General features: G+C 33.2%; 1 protein-coding gene across 1 annotated transcript; it reads left to right on the forward strand.

The window, feature by feature from the left end:
- Window positions 1-943: 943 nt before the first annotated feature.
- LOC132751708 (uncharacterized) lies at window positions 944-4,753 on the forward strand. The gene is made up of 3 exons (XM_060741921.1): window positions 944-1,117; window positions 2,985-3,033; window positions 4,308-4,753. Exons 1-3 carry the CDS (start codon window positions 995-997, stop codon window positions 4,640-4,642), a joined length of 507 nt encoding a protein of 168 aa, XP_060597904.1. The 5' UTR covers window positions 944-994; the 3' UTR covers window positions 4,643-4,753.
- Window positions 4,754-14,541: the final 9,788 nt, after the last annotated feature.

Here is a 14,541-nt window from a genome sequence, read left to right on the forward strand (position 1 = left end):
TTTATTGGACTAAACTTTATCCTGTTTTTACTTATTGCACTAGGCCAGTTTTTGATCTTCTTGGAGATTAGGAAACAGTCAAAGAAAAAACGGCGAATGAATGTGGCAAGAACAAACGATTTGACGGTTGCAAGAAATCTCCTCCTGCTTGTTTTGACTGATTTCTTGTGTTGGTTTCCAATTGGTTGTATGGGTAATGTGGTTTGCTTATGATCATGTGTTAACAAAAGAATTCGTTAGCCATTTCTAATTGAATGTTGTTGTTTTTTTTTCAATTTGAGAAGCTGGCGCCTGTGTTTTCCAAGAAACATCTGGATCAGGCTTAAATGATCGGGGTTTTACTTTCATTGAACATGAAAATAATATTGATCGTATTACAAAATTTAAAAAAGATTCGATATATTGCTTATTTGCAAATAAAATACCCTGCTTCGGGATATTATTGTAACAATACAAATAGAAGATTGATTGGATCAAAATAAGGATACATTTTATAATGAAGATCAATAGTTGAATCATCTTTTGTAATTAAAGTTTTAACTATTTGTATGTTATTCTAAACTTTCATAAATGTGCTATTTCAAATTCCACTTTTATTAATTTCATAATAAGAATTAAGCATATAAGCATAAACACCATAGCTTTGATCCTGGTCCTCAAATTAAAATGAACAAAGTGGCAGATAAGCACAATTATTTTATGTATGGGATGTATTATTGATTTCGCTTGGGATAGCAGATACATGTTATACACAAGAAGACGCAACGATAGATAACAAAGCTGATTAAAGGGACACTTTTGGTCCTCATTACCTTTGATGCATAGCATTTGATGTAAATGATGGGTGTGTAACAAATAATATGGAAATTTAAATTTGTCAATGTGAATCATCATGTACCGTATTATTCATAAAAAACCTTGCTCAATAAGTAAACCATTTTTCTCGGATCTATATTAGGCTATGTTATATTAATTTCCCTAAATTTCAGGAATTATGGCGTTAAGAGATAAATACGTACCAGCAGATGTGTATGCGTGGACGGCAATTCTTATTTTGCCAATTAATTCGGCTATGAACCCATTCTTGTACACATTTTCTACAATATTTGGGAAAATGGTAACGTCAGTTTAATTACAAAAAAATAATACATTATTGTCATTGTGAACAACTAATTTTATTACAAGTTTACGAAATGTTTCAACGAAATAAACATTGAAGCACTTTCAGCACTTTTAGTTCCCTACCGGTTTAATCGATTTTAGGTTTACCCTTCGTCCGTCTGTCTGTCCACCTGTCCGTCCGTCCACAAAAACTGTACCCCATTATAACGCTTAAAGTACTGAAAATAGTTTCATGAAACTTGTAATATGGGTAAAATGCAGTCGGAAGAGTAAACGTTATTTTAAGCTCGTCTATACGGGGAGTATATTGAGAGCTTGACTACTCTCCTAGAGTTGGCGACCGCGTCTAGATTTCCGATTAGATTTTGTACGCAGTAAAATGTTTTTCACTATAATAATTACTTTTTATATCTTAGCAGAACCCCTCGAAATTCATGCTAGTTTTCATTAACGTTTTGTAAATGTATCTAAAAGTAAAATATTGTGAGGTGAACAAAAAGAAGTTATTAACATATTGCAATCGGCACTTACAATCCAAGACAATTACCAAAAATTACGTATGCAAAAATAGCACTTACTGCGTTAGTAACGCAGAAGAAACGTGGTTATAAAATCCTGCAAATTCAGTCTTTAACAGCACAAAACATAAAAAATATAACTTGGATCTTGACTGTTTTTACTTATTTCAAAAATATTAGTATATATGTCTCAATATTGATTCTCTTGAAATATTTTGGCACATCTGGAGGTATGCAATTTTAAGGTATCTACATGTACTTCAAACGTCAAATATGTTTCTATAAACCCCATCATACGTGACAAGGTTCATAACTCTAGCACCTATGTTATCAACATAACCCCAATGAACTTACAATTTTCATGAAAAATGTTTTTTCTTTGAATAACCTTTTTTTTAACATTATTTACTTCAAATTTCAAATACATGTATATGTTTCTTTTCATAACACACACCATGTGTGGCAATCAATGTTCATAGTTCTAGAACCTGTATTATCAGAATCATCATCCTTAACATATACTTTTTTAAACTTTTTTATTCATTAAGGTATCTACTTCAAACATCAAGTATGTGCTCCTTATTATCACAAACGTGAAAAACGTGTGAGAAAATTCAATACTCTAGTTTGACCAATTCCATTGTGTCACCCTTAGACTGAGACTTTTTCTTTAGATTTTTTTTCATTTTTCTGTTACTCGTTCATTTCTTAAAGGATTGACTTCCCCACATCATAATACTATGGCAAGGTTTACAAACCTAAACCTGCATTTTTTTCAGAATATCCTTAGTTATTCTTTAACTTTCTTATTTCTTCTCGGATTTACTTCAAACTATTAATATATCTTGATAATTAACTTCATATGTGATAAGCGCCTGGGTTTAAATGATAAAGTTTCATTCTGATTTCATTTGAATTTTATTCTTTATTGTCTTCTTTGTTACTTATAATGAAACATATTTGAAAATTTGTTATATTCTTTCACTTTTCTTCTTTGTTACTATAAATGGCTCAATATAATTGTCTAAAGTGATCTATCTTATCATGTATGACAAGCTTCATAAGTCTAACATCTTTATTTAAAGAGTTATTTCCTCTTTAGTTTACGGATTTTTTTTTAAATGTTGTAGTCTGGTTTCAACAAGGAAGGTTTAAGATCCCCGCATGTCTGTCAGTCCGTTTGAAATGCCCAACAATATTAGGTTTTAGATACATAAAAAAGATTGCACAGGCAAACAGAGAAAAGTGACCCTTTTAAAAGTGTAGATGAATTTGTTAAAGACAATAAAATGTATTTGAAATTTAAATCATTGCTTTAATGTTAAAATGTTTTTAATATTTCAGAAATTAAATCCGGATGTAGACGAACAAGTACGTGTCGACTTAGGAAAAGGTAAACATGTTACATGAATCTCGTAAAACATAAAAATGTAACATAAAAAAATATTCTTATTGAATTTATTAATCAAAGCACAGAAGGCGCTGAATTTGTTTGGGTCTCCGAATGCCACAAAGGTGAAGTTATGAGACTATAAACCAATTTGTTTTTGTATATTGCCACCACGTTTCCAGTGTTTTAACTGTAGTAAATTGGCTATACGGCTGATTGCAACACTGATATTCAATACAATGTTTATTTGGTTTAAAAAAGAATAATTAGAAAAGGAGTCCCTCAATTAGGATTTGAACTATAGACCTCTCGAGTCCTATGCGAGCGTGCAAACACCTAGGCCACGGTGAAGTTACATGATAACGGCCTGAAAAAAACCATATTAATCTAAATTAGGGTTTGTAACGCATATTATTTTGACGCTAAACATCATGAAGCTAAATATAAGCATGTATAAAGAATGTATAATAAAGAATGCATAATAAAGAATATAACTATGTAAGAAATATTCGACCATTCAGGAACTGGTTTGCTCGAAAATTTAAACCCCTTTCATTTGACAATCTTTACGCAGTGATCTCCCCTGAATGTTTCGGCGTTATTGTACATGTAAAGGGAAGTAACCACTACAAAAAAGCGACCACTTCCGGCAATCTGCAAATGAACAGCATCAGGGGCTGAAATTTCGCTACCATTATTTGTTTGGTCTGACAACCCAAACAAATAAAAACTATGAAAAGACCGACATAGTTTTTTATCATGTACCGGATAAAAGAATCAATCATATAAGTGTGGCTTTCACACACATCACGGGAGAATTGTAATTCATTGGTAAACGGTCCTAATTTGTTTACACTTATACTCTTTTGACCAATCTAAATATATCGGACGGAAGGAAAATAAAAGACGCTTGTCGCATGATTATATTTACGCACTTTCATTTTAAAATAAAATGTTTCTGATTGTTTATCTTTTCGTTGTCAAATTTCACAGCTAATTATTCAAATAATAAACCCAAAAGAATATTCAATAGATTTCAATATGCAATACCTTTAATGAAAGATTTTGTTGTTCGTGTCTGAAAACTGAATATACTCAAAATGGTACATTCAATCCTCTCGCATGCGCTCTCTATACAAAAATCACCAAGTATCTATAAAACCGATAGCATAAACTACGGCATAGGTGACTGAGAATATTTCAGGCGAACGAATAAAATGAAAAACTAAAGAATAGAAAATTACAAAGAAAAGTAATGAATATTTTTTGTAATGTAGAAATCGCTACGGCGGCAGTTCTTGACACATTGCCGTACTTTATGGCAAGGAGACTCAGACGTGGAACTCGAATAATTTCTCTACAAGATCATTTACATGGAGGGACTATGACACAATGGGAGAAACTATGTGTAGCATACCAGTTGGCTGAGTGTTTGAGCTGCCTACATTCTAATGACCTAGCCTTAAAAAAGATTACAACGAGCACGATATTGCTTCGCTTGAACTTACTAACCAACGTAAGTTGTATGCAATGTATTTTAGATATGTCTTTGTTTCAATTAATGATATTTGCCATATTTGCAACTTTTTTATATGGTGAACATACAATGTAATCAATATAGCAAATACATGACAGTGGCTGTCATTCTATTTAAACTTCAATGAATCGAGATCAGCCTTAAAATGTTATTAAGTCTACCTATGTCGAGCGTATATAAATATGTATTTCCTAGTGACGAGTATACTAGTATGAACTCTATTTTACGAGTACAAAGCTGCCTAATCTGTATTAGTGCTCGCCAATTTTTTTAAGCCAATCACCGACGAGGATTTTTCAAATTTTCAGGTTTCAAATCTTAATAGAGCCGATTTTATATAAACTGGACGTTTTATATTATAAAACGCAAGTGGGCGGAGCTAAGTTTCGAAGAGCGCTAAAGTGAAATATACGCATGTGCAGAGATATTGAAGTTTACTCCTACTAATCAATATTTATGCATCATGTTTTTCCGTACACGCACATGTATATCGTCACTACGGCATAGAATTAAAAAAAGAGGTTCATTGAAATGAAAACAGGCAAAATAACAGTAAAAATGTTTTATTACTTACGGAACCAGTATCATTTTATAATTTCCAAATAAAAAGTTCACTTATTCCAACAAAGTATGTATGTAATATTTCTTACTTTTTATGTAAATATTACAGCCCGTGCCGCTGCAAAACCGAAAGTAGGGTGTTTTTAATAATTTTACATTTATTTTTGACAAAAATCTGCCATTGTCCGAAGATGATATGTATATGAACATAATAAATATGTATGCTGCATATATAATCAAGCTACAGGTTCATTTCAGCCCGAAAAATATGTCGAGGTGACGGGCGAGGCAAGACATGTCGACTTTTTGTAGCTTATTGTGAAGTTGCAGTACTTGAAAATCGGGCACATGACAAATCAGCACATGAATAAACCATTCTAGTGTTCCGTGGTCATACCTCCTTTTCTTATTACAATGAATTTTTACTGCATTGTTATCCATCGCTGATTTGTTTTTAGCAGAGAATGACCTGTGTATGTTCAAAGAGGGTACCGTTTGAGAATATTTCGCAAAGAGGGTACCGATATGGATATGCACCGTGATATTGTCTGATTTACCTAGACAGAATGCCGGAATAAGCTATGCAAAACACGTGACCCGAAAATGTGTACCGCTACCTCTTCCAAATATGGTTATACACATCTAGGCTATCGTGTGACGTCACGCAGTGTGTTGGGCGGAAAAAAATGGGCGGAGCACTAAGCCGGTTAGAGTGCATATTGGATGTTCTTCGTAAATAAGAAAGCTACAGTCGCTTCGCAAGCTCCGCTCCTTTTTAGCTTTCTTATTTACGAAGAACACCCAATATGCACTCTAACCTATACATGGAAGAGGCGTTAGCAAAGTTAATAAGTAGGTTTTGGAAGTTGTGCACGAGTGTAATAGATATTTATACTTGATTTATACTCAATAATGTATTCAGGCAACAATTTCACATTGACAATTGTTTGACATTTTGACAAAACTTTGTTAATCAAAAGGATTAATCTGGTTCCCTGCCTGCATTTCATGCGGAAAGTAATGTAAGAGGGGAAGGAACTTTAGACTAAATAAGGATTTGATCAGGATTATCTTTCAAAACGAAAATGAGGCTAGAGAACGATCAATGGCAGCTCGATGATATTATTTTAATTGGAAAATGATAACGAGGCTAACTGAAGTAGTGGCAAAATAAAAACGAGGCTAAATTGATAAGATTGGATCAAATAAGGAGTATAGTGGTAGATCAAACTATACAAACGCTGAGTGTTTATCTGTTTCATAGTATAAGGTGTGAAATAAGCTTACATTTCGGGCCCTATAGTAATTATTGTTCTACCAGTCGCATTATCACTACTAGTATATTAAATGTTATGGAAAAATATTAAAAAATGAGTATGAGTATTAGATAATTATAATACAACACTAATGTACTAATGAAAATGCCTTAGCAGGATTATTAAAATGAGGTCATTGAAAATGTTGCACTTTTGATTAACAAAGAATTCGTTTAAGTTTGATTTTTATTTTGTTTCAGTCTGTTGCTATGATACAATTACAACGACCAACAAGCGGGAAAAGTCGAGTTTCACGTGCAGAGAATGTGTATCAGTTCGGCTGTGTTGTTGGACAGCTTTTCTCGTAGTGTTGATCTAAAATGTCTTTGGATAGCCGTAGCCGTAGTCTGTCCGTATGCTTGATTTCTTTTTCCAACAAATTTTGTGTTCCGATGTGATATATTTTTATTTGTGTCGGGGGTGGGGGGGGGGGGGTGGATGTTGTATTTTCTTTATTATCCTTATGTTCAGGCTTAATCAAACCGAGTCTGAATTTTCATGTTATATTGTTGTGATTTATGATTCCGAGGGAACACTCCTTTTTAGATATTTTTGTTACAAAAATATACTATATAATCGGTTTTGAAACGTTACTTAAGGATGTAAATAATAATTATTCTAATGAACCGGACATATAAGTTGTAGGACTTATCTTTTCAAACACTCTTATGATATTGTGCGAATTTTCATTGAATCGTAAAAACTTTTAATAGACTCAAATTGGTTTTAATTCGCGGTTAGAATGATGTGTTTCGTTTAAATTAATTCAAGTAAAAAGTAATTTTATAATTTAAGTTTAACATTTATGTTTTCCTTTTACTTTTATGTATCATCCTATTTTACTTTACATTTCCAACCAAACGTATCAATGGGTTTCTTTTTAACTTAACAAATTACATTTCCTGTTTAATTTTAGGGTTGAGAAAATTCAAATCTTGACAAGAAATGAAATTTATTCCAGAAAAATTAAATCTGTATACTTTATATTTTGATCACTCATATTTTCTGTACTAAATAAGCTTAATTAAATACCGAAACCTGATTCTAATATTGATGAAGGGAATATAATTTCAAATTAGGAACATAATACCTTTAGTTATATAAAATGAAATTTTAAAAAGTGTTTATCAAATTTCGCATTTATCCTCATCTTAATTGGAAACAAAAGTGATAATTTATGCGGCCATTTTTAAAAAAACTAGGCCAGTTTCCGTTACCATAGAGTCAAACCTGGCCAAATGCTACTGATGCCTCAAATATCGTGTTTTTTTTTGTTTGGTAATGAAATACTTTACATGTCAAATGGAATATTCAAAATTCAAAGCAGGGTAAATCAATCACACATATTGAGCAGGCAAGCGTTACAAAATAAATTTGTTTGATGCAATATTTGTCATATTAAGTAAATCTGTTCCTTACTGGATTTAAACTGACAAGGAGCAGCGGACATCCTAAATATCAATGGTATCAAAGTTGATTCAAATCAGGAAACTACTGCAACGGTATGCAAGCTGATTCTGTAGCCCAGTTTAAAGAAACCCCCGTAAATAAAGTGACGTCAAAGACTGACTTCCTGAATGACATATTAGATTATTAATAAGCAGTTAATATGATATTCAAGGCAGTTTATTTACTTTCCTTTTTTTGTCCCCGATTATTTGTTTAGTTGAATTGTTTTGTTTTTATATTTATGTTCGTCTGTTTCATATTTGATACTGACATTGTACTGTGTGCTTATATATTAATTAAATCAGCACGCCTCCAGATTCATGCTATTTTTTATGAAAATTCTAGAAAAGTTTTTAAAAGTATTATTGAGTGAAATAACCAAAAGGAAGCAATTTACACATTATCAATGGCAGTCACAACCAGTGTAGCCAAGTTCAAAGAGGACAAAACAAACAAAAATAGCCATTACTGCGATAGTAAAGCTGTATACGTAACATATAGTGAATAACCAGTCATTAATCGCACATTACATGTATATCATTACTTGAGTCTTGAATAGTTTTAGTTTTCCTAAAATCGTAGCACTTTTTTCTCAAGTTTGATTTAATTTAAATATTTTCGCTCATCTAGAGGCATGCAAATTTAAAGGAAGTGTGATAAAAAAAGTTACATAGACTTTTGTTTTTACTGGCTATAATCTATCTTTGTTTGTTTGTTTGTTTCATTTCACGCCTTTTTCCAACAGTATTTCAGTCATATACGCGGGTAGTTTCCTAACCATCGTTCCTGGAGAGTTACACCAGTACTAGACTACCTTAATCCGCGCTTAACTACTAAAGCAATGCCCGGCGATCGAACCCACGCCAGAGAGGTAACTGGATAAGAAGTCATCGGCTCTAACCCCTCGGCCAAGGAGGCGGTATATTACAATCTATGTAAACGTAACAACGTGAGTTGAAATATGGCGTGTATCGTTTACATATAACTTCAAAATAATAACATACCGTTGATTGTATCCAATACTTTATCTCTTATAACCGGCAAGAAAAACAGATTCACTGCTACCTCAATACTTTGCGTCTGTAAATTATAAAACATAAAACAATTAATAATATTTGCTTCATTATCTTTATACGACACCCGAAATGATTTTTTAAGCTTTCTGAATATTCCATATATCTTTGTCGCATCGCTACTACACATGTTCAGGGAAGGTAACCAATACGTTCTATTGTCCTGTTCCTGTCTGGTGCCCCTACGGGTAAGTTGTGCGACAGGAGATAGACATATTTGTTGGGGTTGCTTGCTGTGAACATGGCCGTCCATTGTTGATGATTACGTTCACATTTTATTTATGTAGACTAAGGTTAGTTTAAACATTTTTTCCAAACACATTCACAGTATATGAAAAAATAATCAGTAATGTACACGATACAGGCATGAATTGTTGAAAAAGGATTTGAAAAGAGCAGTTACATAACTTCCACAAGTATTTTCCAAACAACTTTGTTTAACACGCTACAGTCCAATGCGCACTACCGCTCAAGAAGTAATAATTATACACCGCCTAAGAGTTGGTTTGTCAGGACGATGTGTATATTGTAATGCAGTAAGTAAAATTTCCATGGAATGACGAAACTCTTTTAAGAATACAAACTAATTTCATAGTGGGTTCTGAATTCTGCTTAAGCCGGTGCTAGGGGGCTTAGACAGTACCGTCCATGAACAGACTCAATCAAACCGAACCTGCAACATTTTCAATTTGACGTGTTGGGCTTTCTGTAGGGATTCTAATTTCTCTCTATTCTTTGCGGCACATTTTAACATTCATTCAGACAAGTGATCTCATTTTTCCAGCAAATTTGAGACTTAAGTAGAATGATACCCATTCACGATAAACTTAAAAAAGATATTTGTCAGCTGTGTGTTAGTCACAAGTCAAAATAAAAAAGTTATTAGATTCATTGATTTAAGAGCAATAAGAAATGAAGACTTAAACATTTACTTATTAGTTTAAAAACACCCCGATTTCACTTTCAAAGACAGTGACAGCATTATGTTTTACTAATGTCAAGGACGTTTAAAATATCACATTTCGTAGAGCGTAGCCAATTTAACATTAACAAATTGTGATCAGTTACTATGGCAGTTGTGGGATTAAATAATGCGAAAGCGATTACTAATTTCTTAAAATGTAGGCGACTTTCAAGTTGTTCTTGTGAAGGCAATTTAAAGCTTTACTGGTAAAGGAAGGCGATTTAAAGCTTTATTGGTGGAAGAAGACGATTTTGTAAGCTTAAATGATGTTGGGAGGCGATTTTAAAGCTTTGTTGGTGGGGGAAGGCGATTTTCAAGCTCAGCTAGTGGACGAAGGCGATTTTCAAGCTTTACTAATGGGGAAAGGCAATTTCAAGATTGACTGGTGGGTGAAGGCGATAAACAAGATTATCTGGTTGAGGAAGGCGATTTCTAAGCTTATCTGGCAGGGGAAGGGGATTTTAAAGCTTTGCTTGTAGAGGATGGCGATTCTTAAAGCTTTACTGTTAGAGAAAGGCGATTTTAAAACTTTAGTTCTTTACTCTTTCGTACATTATTTTAGACATGAGTGGACACATGCGTTGTTCTAGACTTTCCTTTAGTTTCCATTAGTTAACATTCTCTCCTCGTAAAATAAGCCGAATTACGAATTAATTTTTTCAAACAAGTACATTGTATAAAGGTGAAAACCATCGAATGCATAATAACATAATATTTTAATTTGATGTTCCCCAGCTTACCCAGGATAGCAAATAGTAAACAAATAAGTAGTCAACTGCAAATTCTATAATTCCCTTTAATATACCAACGTTTCCGCTGAACAGCCTTCTTCTGGGTATGTTCATAAATAATAAACAATAAGTAGGAAATTATGTCAGCGTCACAATACGTCAATAGCGACGACGTCAAAACATAACAAAGAGTTTGGCGAAAAAATCATAGACAGGATCAATTTGATGCATTATACTAACGAACAAAGCAGTAAAAGTGCAAATATAAAGTAAAAACACTAGTAAAACTGACTAAGATATGACTGTTAGTATCTTTTGCATGAACACAAGAACGCATCATACCATCATCACATGTACAATGTTAACATCTAAAAATGTAATTGTTTCTTTAGACAAACATTTTTTAAGTTTTATATTATTATATAAAATGATAATATAAAAATTATTGAGCCTGTCTATTTATTGCTATTAATTGTATCCAGAATATTTTCCAGACGAAAAACAAAGTCATCTGAAAAAGCAACAAAATAAGTGTTTTTATCGCAAGAGTTTATAATTTCTTTTTTAAGTTTACCCATGAAAAGAGACGCAAAGCAAGGGGTCATTTTAGTACCAATTGCTGTACCTAATGTTTAGAAATAATTAGATTCAATTGAACGTGGTTTTTTGGTAAAGACTACATCCATGATTGTAGAAAAAGAATTAATAAATCCCTGCGACATACTACCATTTTCCATAAAATATTTACAAGTACTGATACCCTCATCATGTGAAATGCTACTGTATAAAGATGTAAGTAACATCAAGTGTCACTAAATATTAATTTGTACCCATATTTGAGAAATTTTGCAGGATAACAAACACACTTTTACATGTACAGTTTTCGAAATTAAGCGCAGCAGATTGACTATAACGGTAAAATTTCGTTTGTACCTGGGGATAAGCTTGGAAAAAAACTAATTTGCTGACTTCCTGTATTTTTGCATTGACGAGACTGGTTTAAAAAATAACAATATCTTCTTTAAAAATATTATCAGTACGTATCCACATATGTATTCTTTTAAAATGCGTATATTAATTGAAATAATGCAGCAAGGTATCATTTATTTGTTTGTTTGTTTGTTTGATTGTACGCCTTTTTTCAACAGTATTTCAGTCATATAGGCGGATAGTTTCCTAACCATCGTTCCTGGAGAGTTACACCCGTACTAGACTACCTTCCTCCGCGCTAAACTACCAAAGCATCTCCCAGGGATCGAACCCACGCCAGAGAGGTAACTGGATTAAAAGTCATCGACTCTAACCCCTCGATCACGGAGGCGGTTAGGTATCATTTAAATATGGCTACTTATGTATAGCTTCAAATGTTTATCATCCTACAAATTTGAGGTGTTATTTACAATAATCTAGAGCTGTTGAATGCCATAAACCTACACATACATATAGCGTGTAGTTTTCATGCTTGCCCTGCTGTGCATGTGGCCATATATAGCGGGATTTGTCACTTATTACAATCATGTTTGGTTATTGTTATTTTGAAGTACTTGTAGTTCTCATGTGTAGAACAAAATTACCAACCTGTGCATTTTTTTTAAATCTATTGTAAATTAATTACACATCGGTTTGTGAATACTTATCTAATAACCCCGAACAAAAATAAAGAATAATGTGTTTTGTTGCGAAATCAAAAAGGAAAATATTAAATACTGATCAACAAGGCAGGGCAGTATTCGATGAACGCGTCACCCAACTAAATCCAGAGCACAGGACCATTGGCAAGGAGCCCAGCAAGAACCAAACAATAAGTGAAGGGGACACAAATGATCCTCCGTAATATTTTTCATCCCTGAATCGAAAAAATAAAGGAGACTATGTTGTGTTCTATAAAATTACATGTACCATGCATCTATTTTTACAGTTATCTACGTTATATCTACCCACTTAGTCACGGGACACACTTCTCTTTTAACGGTTATAATAATTTCCTTTGACCTATGGAAAAATAAATACCTCATAATCTCACATACACTTTGAGGTAAGACCCTGTCAAACGGTTTGATCTGTCCCTGCCAACTGTCAATGAGAACTTATAACATTGAAACACAACTGGGGCTGCTGTCTTTAACATTCAGCTTGTTTTAAAACAATTTCCACAAGAATAAACAATCACACAAATTAACACGTACAGCTCAAGCCGTATGTTTTTGCAAGGTCTTAGTGGAATAGATTAATTAAATCGAAATTGAGTCAGAATACCTATCTTATCAAACACGCCCTTTCCTCTCGCTGATCTGACAACGTGATTTTATTCAAAGACATAACAATGCGTTCTATAATGAAATTATTGTTATTATCATTTCAGATTAATTAAAATACCCACCATGCATCTGCCAGTTTCACGACATGCTACACTATATGTTAAGTTAACGATAACAACTCTTTTGTCATAATAGTAATATGAGAATAACCTTCACACTTTAATTTCGAATTATGTCAGCGTGCGGTCAACTTTGATGTAAAATGAACAATATACCCCAACCAATGTTTTTTCTTTTCGAAAGGCGTATGTAATTTAATACATGTAATAAGATAATAGAGGCTTATAAATTGAATGATAGTAGAGAGATATGTGATATATGTGTATGTTAAAATCAAATAACAAATGTCGTTCAGGAATTGTGTGTTGCAAAAATAGAGGAAAACAGAATCCCTAAAGAACAAAAAAATGCGGCAAAACAAATCCAAAATCCAATTACAAATCTAGCCCAACTGTTTTGGACAGTAAATTATCTTGCATGTACACGTATTTAAATTCGACAATAAATGCCGAGGTAAATGGCGTCAAACAAGGCAAATATAAGTTACATAAAGTGAATGAGATCAATGAAATGTCACTTCTTCCATATTGAGTTTCTAAATTGTTATATTTAGCTTAAAAAACAGTAATAATTGTTACATTTTTCATTCTTTTATTCTGCTAAATGGCTCATGAAAAATCTCTTTCATATGTATCAATTAATCCCAAAGTGCTTTCATCTCTATAATCGACATTTATAACAAGGTGTAAAGTAAAATAAATTGATTCTCAATGTTGCAATTGCCACTTTATTCGACTCACTAAAGTCTTCAATTATATCCGTAAATGTCATTCATATCATTTTTAAATGACATTTATTTGTAATTCAGTTGGTAAAACATTAAGTCCTGGTGGAGGCAAATGTATATACACATGCTACTAGTGTGGACAAAGATCAGCCGGAATATCCATACCGTCTGATCCTTGTTTTATAAACAAATTTAACCGTTTGCTATCCGCGTCTTTACCTTTATCAACTTGAAGAATCGAAATGTCAAGGTAAAATTCATGGCTTAAAGTCGGTTTCATAGGTACGGTATATTCAAGGACCCTATATTGACGGGTAAGTTTGCTCGTTTGAGGTTTTTTGTTTGTTTTTTGTTTGTTTTTTTGTTTTTGGTTTTACGTCACATCGACAAAGTATAGGTCATATCGCGACGTTCCAGCTTTACTGGCGGAGGAAGACCTCAGGTGCCCTTCCGTGCATTATTTCAGGCACGAACGGGTACCTGAGTAGAATCACCGACGTTCAGTAAGCTTGCTGGATTGCTTCCTCACATGAAATAATTCAAAGTCCCTGTCGGGATTCGAACCCACAGCGGTAAGGGGCAAGTGGTTTGAAATCAACGACCTTAACCACTCGGCCACGGACGCCCCTTTGACGGGTAAGTAAAAAAACGGAGCAGTCTATACTAGTCATGAAATATTACATGCTTAATCAATCTCCTTACCTTTTTTAGGCAAAAATATTATTGAGAGCTAACGCTTGGACGCTATTTTGTTTCCTATAAATTTTTCCCTTAA

This window comes from Ruditapes philippinarum, unplaced genomic scaffold (genome assembly GCF_026571515.1).
Source record: "Ruditapes philippinarum isolate M1 unplaced genomic scaffold, ASM2657151v2 ctg3558_1_1_1_1, whole genome shotgun sequence".
Taxonomy (NCBI): Eukaryota; Metazoa; Mollusca; class Bivalvia; order Venerida; family Veneridae; genus Ruditapes; species Ruditapes philippinarum.

Excerpts from the sequence above, each read along its gene's own strand:
- LOC132751708 (XM_060741921.1), top strand. The coding sequence starts at position 995 with ATGGCGTTAAGAGATAAATACGTACCAGCAGATGTGTATGCGTGGACG. Across the intron at positions 1,118-2,984 it reads CTACAATATTTGGGAAAATG|AAATTAAATCCGGATGTAGA; the intron begins GTAACGTCAGTT and ends TTAATATTTCAG. Across the intron at positions 3,034-4,307 it reads ACGTGTCGACTTAGGAAAAG|AAATCGCTACGGCGGCAGTT; the intron begins GTAAACATGTTA and ends TTTGTAATGTAG.